The sequence below is a fragment of the Anarhichas minor genome, unplaced genomic scaffold (assembly GCF_050575085.1).
Source record: "Anarhichas minor isolate MPS153535 unplaced genomic scaffold, ASM5057508v1 ptg000003l, whole genome shotgun sequence".
Classification (NCBI taxonomy): domain Eukaryota; kingdom Metazoa; phylum Chordata; class Actinopteri; order Perciformes; family Anarhichadidae; genus Anarhichas; species Anarhichas minor.
Window position 1 is genome coordinate 2,871,058 of NW_027466449.1, and position 21,380 is coordinate 2,892,437.

A 21,380-nucleotide genomic window follows, 5' to 3' on the forward strand; every position below is an offset into this window, starting at 1 on the left:
AAGAGCTGCAGAGATGATAAAAAAAAGCAGTGATGAGGATGACTGAGGCTGCTCACACAGGAGCAGTTTGTTCAGTGGCTCGCAGTCAAATGTCACACTGTTAAATGCAAAATACTGAACTGGAACAAGTCCCTGTAGACACTAGTTTTCCATCTGTCTATCTCACACACACACACGAGCACGCGCGCACACACACACACACACACCGCCTCGGGCAGCCCCTGATAGAGTTCAGCAGTTGAGATCTTTCACATATTCTTTCTCTTTCACAATTTCCTCTGTCTCGCATGTAATTCTTTCTAATTATAGGACTTTTAGGTGTTTTTCCCTCGCAGCCTGCACAGACCGGAGGTTTGTTCCATCTGTCACACACTGCCGCTATTTACCAGATGACAGCCTCCATTGTCCAGCGTTTGTTTGGTGATGCTCAAATCATGTTTGTCCTCCCATTACGGCAATGGACAATAATGGAATTGTGACAGTTAATTAGATCGGCGTTTCTGCATCCATCAGTCCGTGCAAAGATTTATTTCCTACAATGACCGGATTGGAGAAGCTACCTCAAGAGGCCATTATCTGGTTTGATTGAGTTTATTTTAGACATTAAAAAAAAGGTAAAAGAGATGACATTGCACATGCCGTAAAAGCACTAAACACATCCCTAATTTCACATCCTTAAAAATCTAATCTTTGTCAGCATTTCATACAATCACATCACACAGACTCTGAAGTGTGTCAGGTGCAGCTTTTGTTAAGATTCACACAAGCCTTTGTTCATGTTATATATTGTTACAGCGGTCTATTATGTGTTTCAGTCTATTATGATTCATTATCTGTTTAGACTCCTCTTGGTCACAATACATTAATAATCACTAATATCCGCTTACAGCTACATTATAGTGTGTTAGAAAGCATTTATACAACGTGTACATACTGCTAAATAGAGTGCATATTTCTCTTTATATAATTATTAAAGTCACCTTGGGCTAGAATTACAACTTTGTGATATTTTAAAGACAAAACAATCAGTTAATCAAAAAAGTAATCAAGAGATTTACCAATATTGACAATAATAATTAGATGTTGCCCAAATTCTGTTAAACCAACACCTGTGGCCACCCATGGTCACACCTGTGTCTTAAAATCAATGGTGCACTTTTTTACAATGTTATTAGCTGTAAACAGCACGCACAATTGATCATAAGATGAGTTAGACTGGCTTTGTATTATAATCAACTCTTAAATTAATTCACTTATTACCAAGAAAATCAGACAAAACATTTGTTGCGGTTCTTAGTCGTGCAGCAGTCGGACGTCAGTGTTTATGTCTGTGTGTGTGTGTGTCCGTTGTCTGAAGTGTGCTCATGTGTGAATATCGGTGTGTGTGTGTGGAGTGTATCAGAAGATGTGCACTCCACTCCGTAGAGTGTGAGGTCATTGATCTCATGTGGGGGGGGGGATGCAGTGAGCATCGAACTGGAGTTTGCAGCGCGCCGTCACTCTCTGCTGCCGTGATTGGACATTGATTTCCGCGCTGTGATGATCGCTTTGCTATCGATGAGGGAGAAAAAAAAACATGTCGTGCTTCGTATATAAGGCGCACATACACAGTATTTATAAAATACACACATACACAGTATTTATAAAATACACACACACACAGTATTTATAAAATACACACACACACAGTATTTATAAAATACACACATACACAGTATTTATAAACTACACACACACACACACACAGTATTTATAAAATACACACATACACAGTATTTATAAAATATACACACACACACACTTGAGATTGCAGAGCGAGAGCAGGAAGGTGTGAGCGGCACATGTTGTGAATGTTTAGGTGCTCAGTGATGATATTGGTTCAATGGTTGCCATGGCAACCCTCCTCACCTCTCAACCACTGCTGCAGAAAGCTGGAGGAGACGACACACAATCTATGTATGCATAGACATAGACATACATATTCATATATTTTCCCCTCCTCGCCATCTGTCAGTCAGATTTTCTCTCCTTACTGTCTTTGTCTCCTCACCTCCTCCACCTCCTGCCTTCCCTCTCTTCATTTCACTTTCCTCACTCTTCTTCTCCTTCTTCCTCTCGTCACCCTGTTCTCTTCCTTCCCCCCTTTTCTTTGTCCTCCATCCTATTCTTTCCTGTCCCTTTCTTCTTCTTCTTCTTCTTCTCACCCTAACCCAGGGGTACATGCAGCGTCCTTTATTTTGATCGTTCCTTGACCCAGACGACGTTCTGGTCCGCCGTCATGAAGGTCCTCTTCTATTGGAAATCTGTTAGTGATTGGACGCTGCAGCTGATCGTACAGCTCTGATACTACCTTGCAGTTTTATACTGGAGCGGACAAACGGATAACACACAATAGTTCATCGGTAGGTTTAATTGACAAAAGAACCATAGAAGGATCCTTAGAAAGGTTCCTCCTCATGATTCTCCTCATGATCCGTTATTTCCCGTTTTAATCTATATCGTGAATCACATAGTCAGAAAGATGAAGAGAGTCTGTTGTCGTTCAGTAACAAACGCATTTAAATCTTCACAAGTGAGGCTGAAAATCCTTGTTTGTCGGGTAGAAATACAGTTGTTTAGGGTAAGATATATTTACATGACTTACGCTTCTAATCATAGCCGGGATCACTGAATAATGAATTTACACGCAGAATATCAATAAGTGCAGATGCAAATCATCAAAGGTGTTGCTGCCACTAGAAATGGTTCATGTTGCATTCAGTGTCTCTCTTTCTTTGTCACCTGCTCCCGCCGTTCCTCCCCTTTCTCACTTCTGTTCATATCCCTTTCCTCTCTTCTACTTCGTCCCTCCTCATCCTCACTGGTGTCTCTCCCTCCATCCGCCATCCGCCCTTATATTCCTAGTTTATAGTTTCAGCCAGTTTCCTCCCTCTTTTCCGACACAGTTGGCCATGGTCAGAGTGAAGGAGAGAGGATGAACATCAAAGACTTCCAGGTTTACATCAGAGACTCCCTGCAGCACGTTGACCTGATGAAGTCCCGCCACCCAGACCTGCCCGTCTTCATCGTGGGTCACTCCATGGTAGGACACTCTCCATGTATTATTATGCTGTTAATTACAGATTCAACTGGGGGTCATTCTGTGGACAGTGAAACTCTCACTGTCGTCGATGTTTTGTTTGGTGTGAAATGACATAATATTGTTTCAGAGCACCTGGTACAGTGTGCTTGACACGCGCACACAAACACACACACACACACACAAGCAGAGGGACAACTGCATGAAGTTGATGTGCAAGCCTTGTTCAAGCACAGGAAAGAAAAATACTGAGATCAGTGTTGTTTACTGTGAAAACGTGACATTCAAATAAAAAGAAAAGGAACACGCTCTTCTATCAGTGTGAAGGGGTTTTATGTCCCAAAATAGTCGGCCATAAAAAAAACACAGAACATGGTATTCTGCATGAAATCTGACAGAATAACAGGGTGTTTTATTATTACTGGCACTTTCAAGAAATAACTGTATAATGCAGTGAAATGCTTAGACACCATGCTTTCATTGACATTTTATTTGGTTTGGTGTGATGAAGTAATTCCACCATCCACCTGCAGGACAACAGTTCAGGGACGGTTTGCTCCGTTGCCTCTTCTCGGTAAACTTACCTTTCACACAGTGACACAGATTGTGCTTGTGCACAGCCCGCCGCAGCTGCTGCTGCTGGTGACTGTAACCCTCCAACAGGGCAGATAACAGGTTCAGTGACCGGCTCAAGGGCAATGTGGGTCTATTGGTTGACGTACAAAAGACCGAATGTAATGTAATGGTAAACTGACCTTCTGTGTCGGTGGCAGTTTTCACCTTTAGCATCAATTCCAGGCGTCAGAGTATTGAAATATGGTCAATACAGCAGTCTGTGTCCTAATAGTTTCTATGTATAAAATATTTCTTGAGTAAATATAACGTAGGATTAATTATTTTATTTTTCAATGAATCCATTGATTATTTAGTTTAGTCTTACATTTTGGGAGCTGCACATATTTGCTTTCTGAGTTACATAAGGAGTTCTCTCATATCTAAGCTGCAGCCAGCAGCTGGTTGGCTTAGCTTAGCATAAAGACTGGACACAGCTAGCCTAGCTCTGTCCAACAATAACACAATCCACCTACCAGCACCTCTAAAGCACATGTTGATTACAGAGATTTAGAAGGGCTGGTTACCTTCACACAGAGGAAGGTAGAGCTGTTTACTCCAGTTTCCAGTGCTAAGCTAAGCTAACAGGCTGCTGGCTGTATAGCCGTACATTAAATGTGCAGACATGAGAGCGGTGCCAATATTCTCATCTAACTCACTGCCAGAAAGCAGTAAGCGTATTACCCAAAATGTTAAAACTTTTGCTTAAAAAGATTTCCCACAGCCCAAATAATTGCTAGGTATTAGTGGGAATTTGTAGTGTGCTGCGCACTGTTTTATCATAGAACATGCAAAAAAGTTGCAAATACAAAAACAAGTTTTATTTATTATTAATATCCACATTTTCTTGGTCTTCCGTTCGACTGAATTCAATTTAGGGAGTTAAAATTGTGTTAAATTCGATGCAGACAGCAGGAAAAAAACAACCTTAAATTTGGCTGTATGAAATCGACCAGAATTCTCATTGAGACAAATGACATAATGCCTGGACACAAAATGCATCAAGGCCGGCCAGGGAACTATTTTTAACCATTCAGTTTCTCGCAGAGCGGCCTTCAACATCACACCCTCTCACTGCTTTGCTCGGTGACCCACTAGCTCTTACTGCCGCTGACGGAACACAAACAGTATTGATGAGCGATATAATAAAAAATGACTGTCAGTGTTTGTAGGTCCGGTCAATTTGTGCTCCTTTGAACTCATTTGTCTCAGATGAGCAAGCCGCTCAGATTCAGTATTCATACAGAACGCACACATGTTGTCATGCATGCAGCTTTATCTGGAGTGTAATATCTCGTGTTGTATACGGAAGATGCCAACTTCACCGACACAGGACATGAAACAAGAGCGTCTTTGAGCAGAGTGCAGTCAGCACCTCCTTTGTTAGTCAGAAACATTTCAGGCCCAACACACACACAGTACAGTTTGTTAGTCTTTTTGCTCACAGCTGGCAGACTCTTTTCATGCAGGGAACACAGAGGATAAATGCAAATTCATTACAGAACTGGTCTGTAATGAGACGCATGGAGCCTTGTTATCTCACAGCTCAGCAGTCATTCAGTGGGCTTGTTAGATTCATCAGAAAAAAAATGGTATTTTTTACAGAAGATATGACGAGCTTCCAACATCTATGTTGTTGGAAAATATATTTAAATGTTCGAGACATTGAGCTTTTAACGTTAGTCAGTGACCCTGTCTATGAAGGCATCATTTATAAAGGTTTCTATGTAATGTGTCTTTATGAATACTTTATAAATGCTTTAGCTCAGTAGTAAGTAATTCATGAGAACAACCTTTGGGTTTGAGGATCAATGCCTCTTCATGGTGTACTGTATGTACTCCCTTTAGCATAACACCAGCTTTGTCTTTATACAGTTGCTCTTATTTATCTGGAAGACCACCTCCATAGGCTGTTACATCACTTACCAGTTGGGAAAAGAGCCGCAGAGCATTTCCAAGCCAGGGTTGAATATAAAAGGAAGCGTCTGTCTTCTGGGAAGGACTGTTGTTGTTTCAATGTTGTAGTGGAAGAACCCTTTAATAATGACTTATAGTTGCAGACCTGATGGCTTATAAAGTCAGAAATCGATGACATTCTGTTAATGAGTTATTAGAGAAAACCATGTTTAATGACTTGTGTGCTTTTGAGGCTGTTTTGCTATCACAGCATATGTTTTCACGATAGAAAAGTCTTTGCTGTGGATTCAGACAATCCAATGGTCGATGAGTTTTATTTTCTTTTCTTTTCTTTATTTACATCACACTGTCTTCTATTCAAGACAACAGCTTGTCTTTATCATGAGGTCATATTAAATCATCAGTCGGGCTTTCAGATGTTTCAAACAGCACTCCGTTCACGAGTCTATTTTTGCAACCCTTTTATGGCTTGTGCTTTACCGTGCTGCAGTACTGTATTTATATAAAGACTGATGCTGCATTCAAAACAACCCGAGGTCGTAGGAGCACGGACGCAAATAGTGTTGTGTAAATTAAACTGTGGGATCCCAGATGGAGGCTTAGAGTGTGTTTAGACATCAGAGTCTGTAAATATTAATACAGAGCTGACCGAAGTCACGGTAGCACCTCCCTCCTTTCTTCCTTCTCCCCTCTTCTTTTTCTCATCCCCTCCTCCCTCTTTTCTCTCTGTTCTTTCCTTCCTTCTGTCCATCGGCGTCATTTTATCAGATGTTTGTTCTGTGCTGTCATGTAAGCCAGTGCACCGGTACCATCCCCCGCTTTCATTTCCTGTCTTCTCTTTCCTCGACAGTACTTCCTTTAATTTGTTTTGCTTTAATTTAATTTTCTCATTTCCTTTCTTCGTCCTTTTTTTTTTTAAACTCCTGTTTCATTGTTATCCTTCCTGCCCTTCCTTTTTCTTAGTGTTTCTTTATTTTCATCTCCTCTCATATTACTCTCCTTTACTTTGGAAACAGATAAAATCCAGCCTTGACTTTGGGAAACCCAACCCAAATCCCTTATTGTGTTGCTATGTTGTTTCAGGCCTCATTTCCCAGCTTCCCAGTGTTGTGACGCTTTCATCCTGTTTCTGTTAGCGTGTTCCTCTGCTTGTATGAATCTTTGTTTAACAAGACCAGGATGACGCAGAAACTTCAAGACCATGGAAACACCCTGTAGATTCTACAGTCTGTGCAGACACGCTGCTGCAAAGATAACATCCTGAGGAGACTGTGGAGCAGTTAGCAGAGCCCAACAGTGTAGGTTTAGTGAAGAAAGATGTCCAACTCCTCACAAATCACCTGCACTGATGCACCGAGTTGTTTTTAATTAAAAAACGTTTGTTGAATATTTCACACTGAGCATAAGCTGAAAGCAAATGGTCATGGATGGTGTAAGATTCAAGCTTCTTTAGCATTTTGTTATCTTTAGCCAGGCTAACAGCCGGCTAATGTCGGCCTGTTTGTCGGCTCTCCGCTTTGGTCCAGAGTGAAATATCTCAACACCTACTTGAAGGATTAGCATGAAATTCTGTGCAGACATCCGTAGTACCCGAGGGAGGAATCCTAATGAATGACTGTGGTGATCCTCGAAACCTGCCAGCAGCTCAGAGTTTTCAGGAATGTGGTGAAGTATCTCAACATCCACAAATTAGGATTGGATTGCTCAGTCAATGGATCCGACTAACTTTGATGATCCTTTGGCTTTTCCTCTAGTGCCATAATCAGGTCAAAAATACTGACTGATTCAATACTAATGCTACAAATGACCGACTGCATTGTGGCATTGTTGTCAGGACATATTCTGCAGGCCGTTTGTGGACGTTTTGAGGGATGAGTTTAGGTAATTAAGATCATTTTGAGTAATTTAACAGGAAACGACCTCCCGAGCATGACTGTAAACGCTTGGTCTTATTAAAAAAACTTTAATAAGTAAAAAAAACAATACTTTTCTCCCTGAAGTAAGTGATTAATTACAGTGTATGAATTTGAAAGCCTGCAAGCTCATTGAAAATGAGTTAATTAGTTAATTTCTCAGACAATCCTCACAAAACATCTAAACATGGATTAAAACTGACAAAGTCATTTACAGTCACACATTTGTAGAATCTGGGTCCGATCGACCAGACTTCACAGCTTTTTCAGGATCTTATTTGTTTAATTAGTGAGTCGAGAACTGGAGCAGTTTGTTGGTGTTGTATCAGCTCGCGGGAATTCTGACAAATGCTTTCAGCTCTGGCTCATTCTCACTCTTCCTCGTTTTTCTTCCTCTCCATTAGTATTTCTGGCTGAAGCTCCTTTCTCCTACTTCCTTAGTGCCAGAGTTTTATGTAATGCTTTGTTGCGGTCTTTTTGTTCAGCTCGTCAACCCTCCATCTCTCATTCAGTTTCTTCTTACGCTAAACCATATTTCACTTTTTTCTTTCACATCGTGCCATTCTTTTAGTTTGTCACTTTGTCCTGTTCATCATTGTTTACTTTTTACTGAATAGTTTGATCTTGTTTAATTGGAGAGAGTTGAATCCAAATCACTGGACTTTTTATCAAACAGGCTTCTTCACTTCTAAATGTTATGGGGAAACTGACAACGTTAGCCTTTGCAATGCGAGTATGCTGGCTGTATAGTCCATATATTGTCAGTATGTTCGCCTCCTCAGAGAATCTTTGACAGTTCTAGTCCACCCGCTGTCAGCAGACCGACAAACAATACAAGTATTCATCCTCTCAACCAAAGTTCAGAGAGAGAGAATGTGTAAGAAGGCCTCCAATCAGCTTCTTAAAGGGCTTCTCTGTCCCAATCCTGTCTCCCTCCCTCCTCGTCCCTATTCAAACGTATCTCTCTCTCTATCATTGGAGCCAACTGGACAAAATGTACAGTATGTGGTTGTGTGTAAGGGTATATGGCCTAGAACGGCCTCTCTTTTTTTTACCTTTCTGTATATTCAAACAGTATCAGATGAACGGATCAACCAGTTTGGGCTGCTTAAATCATCCAGGTGTGTGTGTGTGTGTGTGTGTGTGTGTGTGTGTGTGTGTGTGTGTGTGTGTGTGTGTGTGTGTGTGTGTGTGTGTGTGTGTGTGTGTGTGTGTGTGTGTGTGTGTGTGTGTGTGTGTGTGTGTGTGTGTGTGTGTGTGTGTGTGTGTGTGTGTGAACTAGAAGAAGAAAAAAAAAAAAAAAAAAATGTATGGAGCAAGCCAGCCTCTTCTTTTGACTTGTGTGTTGTTTGTGTGGGTATATGCAGTGAGTGAGTGTGTGCTTTAGAAAGTGAGATTTTCTGGTGGGAAATGTTTTGTCTTTCGTGAAGTGAGCCTGTCATTGGCCCCAGCCTGATGAATATTCATACAAGTGACAAAGAATGCTTGCATAAACAAAGTTGAAGCCAATTAGTCTCCAGAGAGTGAGAGTGAGAGAGATTCACCCATTCAGAATCCCTGTGCCCATGTGTGTGTCTTTCTGTGTGCACCCTCACAGACACTTGCACTTGTTGCGTTCGAGAAGAGAAACCCCGACTAAGTGAACCATGACGAATTGATTTGAACCTCGGCCGCCACGGAGCCGTTAATTATCACGGCCCTGCATCACAGGATTTAAATCACAATCTCAATTGTCAGCATGGGTGACAAGGTGTGGCCTCGAGCTGCTGTTCACTGCAGCTCAGCAGTGCTCGCTGTGCCCCGAGAGCCGTGGGTTAACATGTGCGCTTCTCTCCCACTCTGTGTAGAGCAACGGCAACAAAAGAGCAGGGTCGACATTTACGCCCGTCTGAACAAAAGACGGATTGTTTTATGTTCGTCTTGACCTCTGAGGAGTTTTCCCACTGCTCCCCGCGTCAGAACCTCACGCCTACTTCGCTCAGACACTCCCTGTCTTATGTTACAGGCCGAAGACGGAGCGCATATCATCTTCCCCTCATTGAGACGTGCTCTTTCTTCTATTTGTAACTCCTCAAGTTGCTTTTGTTTGCTTTTATCTTGAAAAACTGCACCTCTTGCCCGTGGTTCTTTTTTATGATTTTGTTTCTAGGTAATTCTTCGTCATCAGTTTGTCTGACTGGAATGCTTTATTCTTCTTCAGTGGCAGTTTTTAAATATCATCAAATACATAAAATGTGTATAAATATACATAAGATATATCAAATACCATTGTCAATATCAATATCAACTTTGTTTTAGTATTGAACTATTTAAATGAACATGCTGCCCGCAACACTGTTTTTACATAATAACCAATCAAAGTGCTGAGATCAGGTCACATGACATGTTACCATGATCACCTGACGGCACAAACACCAACGGACATCAAACAGCTTGTGACATGGAGCCACTGAAATGAAATCTCCATGATGGAGAACTTTCTAGATGTGTGGATGACTTCTGTTTATTAAAACCAACCAAGTTATCAGCATCAGGTTCTTCACACACTGTGTGTTCTTTGGCTTTAAACTTTAAATACTATTTTGTTTATAACACATTGCATTGATTACTTGAAACACACAGGTGTTTGTATTTATTTGTATAACTTAACTGCGACAAGAAATTAGTGATTTTCTGTGTTGTGTGTGTGTGTATTGATGACGTGCTGTGTTTTGTAGAGCTTCCTCTTCGAGAGCTCAGCCTTGTTGTCGATGTATGTGTTCACTGTTGGTGGAAAAAACAACACCTGGTTCGTCTGCACCTCACCTCTGACTCATGCCTCCTGCTTTGAAGATCATCACACCTTTAAAAATAAAGCATTCAAATTGACGGAAAAAAAAGTTTCAAACAACTGAAAACTTTTATACGTTCCTCCCATTCAAAGATATCTCATCAATTTAATTTACAAGATGTACATTCTGTGCTTTTTCCTACTCAGGGTGGTGCGATCTCCATCCTGACGGCCTGTGAGAGGTCCGCTGACTTTGCCGGAGTGGTTCTGATAGCTCCGATGGTCCAGATGAACCCAGACTCGGCCACGCCGTTCAAGGTACCACACAGTCGCTCGTCCACTCTTCTATCCTCTTCACCTTTGCTCTCTCGTTTCCTCTGCTCTTTCCTTCATAATTGAGTCACTTTATTCACTCAAGTACACAGTTTACCCAGGAGTCTTCCGTCTTGCTCCACTCAGCACTCTGTGGGGGATTACTATAATACTTCATTTTATTATTTTTGTGTGTGTTTCAAAGGTGAGAATCGGTGTAAGTGCCACTTGAGCAGCAGTAGTCGTCTCTTTCTGAATCTCACAGATACAAGTGTGTCCGAGTGTCAAGGCCAAAGACGATCTGCATGGAAGGAGAAGAGAGCTTTTATTTTCCATGCAAACGGGTGGATTATACAGTGCATACTCAAAATGTTCATCACTGTATGTCTTTGTAACACTAGTCAGATGGCGAGAGAAATAATAATAGAGAGGGATAGAAACATCCACCAGGGAGGTGTTGTTGTGTGAGAATAAACTGGAACGCTCTGTGTGTTTTGTTTTTCGCTGTTTGCAGGTTTTTATGGCGAAGGTCCTAAACCACATGCTGCCGAGCCTCACTCTTGGCTCCATCGATTCCAAATGGATCTCACGGGACAAGAAGCAGGTGAGAGACACATGTTGGTGTGCGTCTGGGCGGGAGGGCGGTGTTGTTATCCGTCATTGAAATATCAGGGAAGGGCCTCGCGGAAAATAAATTAACCAGGTCTCAAGGGGGAAATTTGCATGTGTGTTATGTCATGCACCAACTCCATTTGACAGTCTCAGGAGGAAAGACCAACCTACAATACATAATGTGAATTCTTTCCAAATCACAAGTCATTCGTGTGTGTGTGTGTGTGTGTGTGTGTGTGTGTGTGTGTGTGTGTGTGTGTGTGTGTGTGTGTGTGTGTGTGTGTGTGTGTGTGTGTGTGTGTGTGTGTGTGTGTGTGTGTGTGTGTGTGTGTGTGTGTGTGTGTGTGTGTGTGTGTGTGTGTGTGTGTGTGTGTGTGTGTGAGAGAGAGAGAGTGTGAGAGTGTGTGTGTGAGAGATACCTTGAGTGAGTTGCATTGTTATTTGTAATTATAAAAAGAGGTGCATGTACTGTGTCACCTACAGGACAATGAGACAACGCTTGTGTGCACTGTATTTAGTTGCGTGTGTATTTCGAATGAAACCACAGAGGAGACAAAAACACACATGCCGGCAGCTATGGCAAGCTGTACTTATCACTGATATTTAAAAAGTAATTTTGCCTAGTCAAAACTCTGATCTTTGTTATCTCTCAGTACATTTTGACAAGTAAGATTCAAACTACTTTTGCCATTAATGTGTACGGGGTTGCTTATTACCGATGCCTACAGTTCAGTTGCGGATATCTGCAACTAAATATTGACGAGTTTTAATTCCAGTTTCAGACATCTTTAAATCCCCTCCATTCAAGATATCTACGTTGTCCTTTTTTAGATCGAATTTAGAATTTTAGCGAGTCAAAATGATGTTGTAAATATCTCAAACTTGAATTAGGTATAGTAATCATTTATTTGTAGACAATTGTATTTTATTCTGCAGAGTCAAAATGTAATTACAGATATCTTGAAATAAAGTTTGAACCAGCCAAAATGATGTTGCAGATATCTGTAGTTATGTCGGGAGTAGCTTGCTATTCAGACGTACTATGGCACTGCAATCGTTCGTTGTAGGTCCTCCAGTGTGCCTGGAGACAATAAATATGCCGTAAATCTTATAATAGAACTCTCTGGTGAACGATACTCTTGAGTGCCGTCTGCTCCTCAACTGTGATTTAAACTAATGTAGCGTGTCACATTTACTTTCTGTGAGTCATATTTTTATTTCCATAAAAGCCCCCCATCCATTTATTTATAACCCTTACTCCAATTTGCCAACATTCATGGTTTTTCCCAGAAGCCTTCTTACTTTCATGGCCCTGTTTTCTCCCATGGAGCCACTTTCTTCCATATTTGGATTAAACCACAAAGTTTATCGTGCTTGTTCGATGTAGATGCTTAAGCGTAATAAACTCGAGTGTTGTCCACTTTGCCCCATGACCCTTTGTTGTCTGTCTCTCTCTCCTGCCAGGTGGAGACGTATGCCGCCGATGAGCTGAACTTCCACGGTGGCATGCGGGTGTCGTTCGCCATGCAGCTGATGGAGGCGACGGCACGCATCGAGAGGGAGATCCCGTCCATCAGCTGGCCCTTCCTGCTCCTGCACGGCGACGACGACAAGCTCTGCGACATCAGAGGCTCCAAGATGATGTACGAGAACGCTCCGGCCTCAGACAAGAAAATCGAGGTGAGGATGGGTTGCTTACAGAAAATGGTATGGAAATGATTTAGAAAAATAGTTTTTTTTATTTCAAATAATATTTTTCAGTGGGACTGCCTGTTAAAATACTGTCAAAGAAAATGAAATAATCACATTGACACAAACTTGTATCCAGTAGCTTCATTTCAAGTATCACCCAATTGCCTTTTGACATTTTAAAAATGACACTTGTATTGGCTGTATGGGAGGTTGCCACAGTTTACAAAAAAGTCCATGCTTTTATGACTGATACAGAAAGTACAACTTCAAGTTGTGTAGAAATATTAACTGCTGCCTTTGATACATGAAAACCCAGTTCAGTAAATTCAGCTTTTGGGATAAAGGTCGATGCCTAAACTAAGCTGTGCTGGCAGTTAAATATGTGTTTGTATATGTAAGTTTAATAAAAACAAAAAAAAAGTGCATTATTCAATGGAACCTTTCAGCAAAAACGTTTACTCGCACACCTGGCTGACTCCATCAGGGTGCGTTCACTGACAGACACACTGGAGGCTTTTTGAACTCTATTTAGATTCTTCCTCATTTGCAGAAGTATGTACATTTCTGTTCACACATTTTTTTCTTACATAGTTACTCATTTCATGGACAAAAAAATAAAACTGAGAGGTGAGAAAAGAGAGGTCCTGCTCACTTCTTATCTTTGTGGATCTTCTTCTTTTCTATTGAATCAGGTGGTGTTCATGAGGTGCAGGGACCGCTTTATCACGTTTCTCATCAAAGAAATAATTGACGTATTAAATGCCTGAACAATTAGTATCAGGAAATTGGTTTATCACAGAAAATAATCTGTTTATTTACTTTCATAGTATTTCTTTGAAGGTTTAGCTAAGCGTGATAAATTTGTCTCTGACTGACATTGCGCTGCAGTTAATTTAAAATAGGCCGGAGACTCGCATTTTTTTTTGGTGTTCTCCAAATGACTTAGATTTCAAACAAGTCATCTTTCTTGGCTCTCTCGCTCCTGTTCAGGTCTTCGAGGGAGGCTACCACAGCCTTCACCACGACCTCCCAGAGGTGGTCGAGTCCGTGCTGAAGGAGGTGACCAGCTGGATCACAGACCACCTCCCCGTTACGACTTCGCAGCAACCGCAAGGCTCCTAGAATCGGGACTTTGACAAACCGGTCAGCGCTCCAAGGGAACTGCCAACCCCATTCCAAGAGGCCTGCTCACTTTCCAGTCAGGCAAAACAACACTACTACTACACTCTCTGGCCTGGGTAATACATTCGGGCATATAGACTTTATTTTCTCTGTATAAAAAGCGTAATGACTTCATCCTCTGGGCACAAACTGTACAAAACTAAATATGTCAACCTCAAACTAAGTTACTCTGATTTAAATTGGATGATGGGGTCAGAAACCACGTCTTATTGTACTTCAGTTTCCCTGCAAAGCATTTGATCAGGGATGTGTCTCATGTATTACAGTCAGCGGGCTTATTTGGCAACCATGTGATCATCTCCAGTGGACCTCACTGGGGTGCAGCTCAAGTTAATTCAAATGTAAGCTACAATGTGCTGGGGTTCAAAGTGCAATAATAAAGTTTCCTCCACATTTATACACACAAGTTTAAGAATTACATTATTAATCTGCACGGGCACATTTCCTCTTTGCTCATCCACCCTGAGGAGACAGGTCAGAGGTCAGGATCAGCAGGGGGACAGCCCCTCTGGAGCCGCTGTCGGTTCAGTGCAGGGTGAGCGATCAACATCTCGGTCCTCACGTAGCTCTACTGTCAGCAGCGTATGAGTAACACACAACATCAGTGGATACAAAACAGATTTGATGGAGACAGTTTTGATAGCGTCTTTTGACACTTATATAGTAACTTATAAACTTATTCTGTAAGCACATGTGACTGTATATATATATATATATAACAAATCCTCTCTTCTCCTGACTTCCGCATCTCCCGATTCTTTGGCACGGATGTATTACATTACTTCCCCACCACCTCCATTTATTGACTGAGTTACCAATGGACACAACGACTCTCCATGGGTGCAAAGTTCAAAAGCCCCCCCCCCCCCCCCTCTCTCTGACCTTTGACCTTTAAGGTCACAGTTGATTTCACTGTTAGGGTCATTCTCTGCGGCTATAACTTCATTAAGCTCAGACTGCAGACTAGGGCCCAGCTGGAAAACGGAGGGGACCCATTGCTCTGTTACTGTGGACAAAAGAGTGGATCTCCTCTGTTCAACAGCATCTGTCATTTGGTAGACACTTTCATCCAAATCACCTTTAAGTAACATGGATGTATGCAGGGTTTTATTTTTGCATGGGTGGATAGTGGGAATCCAACTCAGAACAATGCCGTAGTCATCACATTTTTTTGGGAGGACAGGATGTTCTCTACAATAGATTCCAGACGAGGAGGAACAGAAAGTGATTTGACTGAGAATTCAGTCCGACTCACCGGATGTAGACTGTAGGTATACGCCTGCTGTTGGCTGCGTATGTCACGCTGCATCCTCCTCGCTGCATTCTGTGCTCAGCCAAACCAAAACAAATGTGATTTTTTTTTAAAGACATTCAATGTATAGATGGATGGATATGATTGATTTGATTTGAAAACTTAAAAAATCCAAATAATTAAAAAGATAGACTTTATGCCTTCTAGGTAGTAACAGGAATAGTGTGCTGTAGGTTTCCTCTAAATCTCATCTACAGTGCGAGTGGCTAAAGCAGTGGTCAAGCTAATATTTCTCCATCTATTTTCTATGTTCCCAAAGTATAAACCTGTCACTTCAGTACTTAAAGTCAGCCCTGGCTTCAAATAGATTTTCAACGAAACCATAGCAATAATGTCGCAGTAGCCTATATTATTGGTAGCCGTTAATTATACGATAGACAGACGCACACTGAGCTCACCATTTTATATTGTCAGGTAGACGGTAATTAGCAGGCATTGCATCAAGCATAAGAAAGTTTCAGCCGCACGAGTCAAAGAGTTTTAAAAGTTCGTCCACCCCCGACATCGAACACGGAGAGGTTTCAAACATTCTGTGGCCGTTCAAACAACAGATAACAAGTGTCTTGTTTGTTGACTTCAGACATCATGTCCTAAAAAACATCAAGTGTGCAGTTCTTGGAAAGAGACTCGACTGTTCCACCCTGGCCTTTTTAGGAGTTTTTGTTTTTGTTCTTTATCACACAGAGTTCAAAGGGCCTCATGGAGAGAGTGTAGGGGAACATGGTGTAACCACGGTGATCACTACAAGAATTATTGTTCCTTTTTTAATTTTCTATTACCTCCCTCTGTCTCTCCCTATCTCACCCTGTGTCACCCAGTTTTTTTTTAAGTCGCTGTGGTGAGCAGCGCTCTTTGTTCTGTCCATCACAGAGCCCCTTGTTCTACTGCTTATTTGAACATCTTGTTCTGTCAGCCACCCACACTGTCCCTAGTGGTCAATCTTTTGGCCGGAGACCTGCCACTCGTTGAACAGGGAACACATTGCTTAACCTGCCACTGACCCTGCTCGGCTTAATGCTGCAACAAACTCGCTAAATTCCTTCAGGGACGCAAAAACTTGACGTTTCTGAGTCGGGGGCAAGAGGCGCCTGGGTTTGATCCCATGGCTGGACGGCCCTTCAGTGTGAAGTTTGCATGTTGTCAGCGTGGGTTTTTTTCCGGGTTCTCCGGTTTCCTCCCTCAGTCCAAAGACAGAGTTCAAAGGGACTCGTGCAGAGAGTGTAGGGAGGGTCTCTATGCCAGTTCTGCGATAGTTTGGTGACCTGTCCAGGGTGCACCCTGCCTTCACCCAATGTCCGCTGAATACGAAAAACGGTTCGGATGGATGTCTCTGATATTTGCAAACCGTTTTCTGTTGTTGGTATTGAAACCACGGAGTTGCGTTGGAAAACGAGAGATCAATTGAGATCTGCATGAAAAATGAACACCTGGCAGATTTATAGTGTACGTTTTCTACGCAAAGCAAAGTGTTTGGCAGATTGTGTAAAATGCATCAGATAATAGAGGGGGGTTGAGGATTTAAGTGCATCAGACCAAATATCAGGTTACATTACCTTGGGTGCAGACATAGATTGAGATGTAATGTGTTCGTCGGTCCCAGTGGGAGTCCGACCGTTAACCTCAACCTCATATCACTTCAAACACAATCTACTCCTGATTGAGCTGCAGCAGGCACGGCACACACAAAGGCTGCACAGTCCCAGTGGTATTCAGGCTGCACAATGGAGTAAATTTAAAAAGCTCGACCTGTCAGACTACACGAGTGCATATTACTGCTATCGTTAGCTATGGGGGTGGACAGAGACGGAGATGGAGTGAGAGGAGAAGAGAGAGAAGCTGTCAGTAACCATGGCAGCCCCCCCCCCCCCAGTAAAATCATCCAGTGCAAAATGTGTATTTGTTAATGGTGCAGGATGTGAAGCAGACGTTGCTGGGCTTTCAGGGCTGGTTGTCCATTTTGCTGCTCTGAGGATTCCCTTTTGTGTGAGCGTGGCGATAAGAGAGCAAACAATTACCGTCATCAGCTTGCAGTGAATAACGAGAGCTGCTACACTTTCTGAATTCAAATCAGGCTGGTCTGCTGTTTGTACTGAAAATACACTATTTACATTTTTTCAAAGAATGATTTCTTTGCAATATTAAGGCCAAAATGTTTCTTCTTTGTGTATTTTTGCCTCCATCTATGCCCCGCCTTGATTCAAAAGTGGTGTACAAAGCACTATAAGTGAAATTAAAGAGGAATCCACCACTTTTGTTTTACTTTTCAGTTCACTCCTATTCATTCCTTAAAGGTGTGTGATCCCTGACACAACCCTCACGTTGTGCAAAGGCATTTACTGTAAGCCTCCCCTGGTCATGCCAATGTCCTTTCCTACTGGTGTGTGGACTGTGTACAAGCATGAGGTGTATGCAGGTTTACCATACTGAGAGATAGCCATGTACAGAAGCATTGCTCTGTTAATATGTAATAATCCAATCGACTGTTAATATCGTTTTTATTTAGGACAGAAGTTAATGTTAAGGGGGGAACTAATTTGGCTGCAGCTTTTCTGACGAAATTCACCTGGCCTGCAGGTTTGTGAACGGGGTCTGTGTTTTTTTATTTTGATCTCGACTTTATGACTGTTTCTAAGAAAAGAGCTGTTATATATGATGGAGGACTGAGGGGCACACGCCAGTCTTTCTCTAATTGTATGAGATTAAAGTGCACTGGAAATATTCAGTGCAGAGTTTGCACGAATGAAGTCTAGCGTCAGTGCTCGAGTGGACAGCAAGACTTGAAGAGGTCTTCTCCAAAATGCTGTAAATGCATGAACATTATACAGATGATCCAAGTTGTTGTCATCATTTCCTCCCCTGGGAACTTAAATTACACACTAGTCATTACAAATATTTCATTGAAAATGCAGATGCCATTTTAAAATGGTTGATATTGCATTTTGGAGCAAAAACCTCATTCAAATCTTGCTGATTGATTTGATTTACTTCTAGAGGTCAGACTGCTTGATTACTGAACGTAACTGTAATACACTACAATAGAATAGTATCTCTAACAATACTAGATGGAAGTACAAAAAACAAGCCCCTGATGTATTTTTCAAATTCTTTATTTATCTTTATCTAGAGTATTTATAGGATTTAATTCTATGTATAGGCTACTATATATTGATTACGCATCATGACAAGGCACTTTTATACCATAAACCAGTCATATCCTGTAATCTTTACTGTTGATGCTCAGTTACATGAAGCTCCATAATACTTTTTGAGATGGAAACTGGTTCAAGGTTGTATGCATGTACAGCAGTCCCAAAAATGTATGACAATGTGTCTGATATGATTTTGCATAGAGTATTTTACTACTGTGTGTTGAAGTGTCTTTGTGCTGTATGTCACACAACTATAAATGTTTAAACCATCTGATTTCAAAATGTTTCGTAACAAGATCTTAACAACAGGACTGCTACAGGTTTAATTGCTACAGGTTTGGGAAAATGTTGTATTTTTTTTCCCAAATTTGCTTTTTTCAGGAACTTAACTTTCTCTTTAATCTTAAGGTATCTCCTCTTAAAACAAACTTTAAATGATATGTACATGAGTGAGAAACGTAATGTAGCTCTCTGCATTCATAACATCTTGTGTTATATCTTAGATTAAAGACAATTTGGTCAAAATACGTTTGAGGACTAAATTGCAGGTATCAGGTTTTCTTCCAACAGCAGCATGTTTCAGCGTTCCACACAATTAAAAGATTTTTATGGGAATACGTATTGTACGTCTATTTTTGGATTGTGGTCTAGTGTTGTTTGCCTTATTACTGTGACGATTGTGTGTTTTGATATGGATGAACTGCACAGGGCTGCGTTAAGCAGATGAGCGTCTCTGTTACTCTGCTTTTCTGGTTGTCACATCTGTTTGTGTTTCGGTAATTGTGTCTGTCTGCTTCTAGTCTTCCTGTCTCTCTCTTTCTATTTACCGGTGTGTCTGTCTGAATCTATGTCCAATCTGTTTCTGAATCTTTCAGCACAGGCTGAGATGCAGCTCATAAACACCTCCCAATTGAAAACAGGAAGTTCTGTCCATTACATGACAATGACACAAGGATTTGTAAAATAACGCAAATGTGCTGTACTCAAAGCACTACAATAGTCACAGTTGGCTCCTGTATATGTGGCAGAACTGGAGACAAACTTCAACACAGTTTGTTATTACTTGTACTGTGCAGTTACTCTGCACTTTTGTCGGGTGTCGTAATATTCGTGAACCAAAAATTCTGGCCTTAGTTACTGGTATACTGGTAAAGATCTATATTTTAATTGTCAATGGAGGACAATGAAGTGTGAATTGTTGTCAGGATAAGCAATGTTCATCATGCCATCAAAACATACAGAATAAATATGATGCGAGAAAATATTTCTACATTTCCTTCATTATGTTATGGGAAACGATGTTAATCAAACCTGAATATGATCATGCATTGACATAAAGTATGAAGTCAACTGGACATCGTTGACCACATAACGTCACGTTGAAGCATCACAGTCTCGAGTCTTTCTTGTACATTAATGCATTGCTTGTTTTAACAGTGTACTAAATATTGGATGACACTATTTGAAAAGCTGAGCTAATACTCAAGTATCAACTGTATATTTTTGTATATCAAGGTTTTTAATGCCGCTAATGGCGTACTCCACTATCTGCACGGGCAGGTAGGCGTGCGCGCACACACACACACTATACAACATCTAACTACAATGAGGACAACAATGGTAATAAGTCCCGTGACCTTTTTGAGTTATCCCTGATGTTCTTTACATTGAGCATGTTGCAACCATGTAAGTGTCTTTTTAAAATAAATTGTCAAATAAACAAAACAAAACTAAGAAACTCAACTTTTGTGTTCTACATCTCTAAGGCCAGTATAACGTTTAATTTAACTCAGATTTATGTTTTTAATGTCAGAATCCTACACCCATCATAACAAAGAGTATCAGCATTAGACAATTTTAGTCGAGTGTGACAACATATTGTATATAAAATGTAATAATCAAAGTACTTCTGAATCACTGAACTACTTGGATATTCTATGATGTCCGCACTCTCATACAGAATCAACGTTATGACTGTTTAACTGTGCAGTCTGACTGGAATATTTTTACAGCTTCTCTTCATAATGGGTTCAGTGAGAAGGCAAATGTTATTTAGTTTGATAGTTCAGTTTATTAATGAATCATATTTGGACAACGTTTTAATCACTTTATAAGAAGGAAAGAGCATCAGGTGGGAGAAACTTTTTTTTCGTCATTTTATTGTGTTTTCACCCTAATTCCGAGAAAACATCTCAAGTGTTCATAGAGGAAACTCTTATTCCTGGCATACTTTTTGGGACCAATCATTGGATGCAGACCATCTAGTGAAGGATTTACCTCCCGCTGCAACATGAAGTTTGAAAAGTTAATTTACATGATGAAATGCATGCAGCAGAGTGAAGTTGAATGTGACACGGGTCAGTATACCTGACACACTGGTTTATGTGGTGTTTCATGTGCAAACTCAAGAATGATGCAGGACAACGCTGCTCATATGGTTCAAATCGTGCCAGCAGTTGACTTGGTTGTTCGGGAGATTAAAAGCACACATCAGCCATTAGGTGGCGGTATTGCATCACATAACTCACTGAAGACGGCCTCAGTTGTATGAATGTAGAGTTTGAACTGTGTCTCCAGATCAGTGCACAAGCAAGCAAGGCATGAATGAGCGAAGGCTTTGGCTGAAGATTTTAAATACAATGATTTATATTTTATGTTTTATTTGGTTTTTGGACTTTTTAATCTCAGGGCATGCATTTGCACTGACCTTACTCTTGTACAAACACTGAGGTCTTAATGTAAAAAAATCGTACTATATTAGCCCTAATTTTGACAACACACTTTAAATCAAACACATGCTCCGCTGTATCTTTTGTGGTGTTTTCCTACA

General features: G+C 41.1%; 1 protein-coding gene across 2 annotated transcripts in view; it reads left to right on the forward strand.

Annotated features, from left to right (window-relative positions):
- Nucleotides 1-19,165, forward strand: part of mgll (monoglyceride lipase) — a 35,074-nt gene extending 15,909 nt beyond the window's left edge. For both annotated transcript variants that reach the window (XM_076093603.1, XM_076093595.1), the window contains 5 exons: nucleotides 2,946-3,082; nucleotides 10,499-10,609; nucleotides 11,118-11,207; nucleotides 12,680-12,895; nucleotides 13,898-19,165. In XM_076093603.1, the coding sequence (XP_075949718.1) occupies nucleotides 2,946-3,082; nucleotides 10,499-10,609; nucleotides 11,118-11,207; nucleotides 12,680-12,895; nucleotides 13,898-14,029 (686 nt within the window). In that variant the 3' untranslated portion in view covers nucleotides 14,030-19,165. The remainder of the gene's footprint in view (nucleotides 1-2,945; nucleotides 3,083-10,498; nucleotides 10,610-11,117; nucleotides 11,208-12,679; nucleotides 12,896-13,897) is intronic.
- The last annotated feature ends 2,215 nt before the right edge of the window (nucleotides 19,166-21,380 follow it).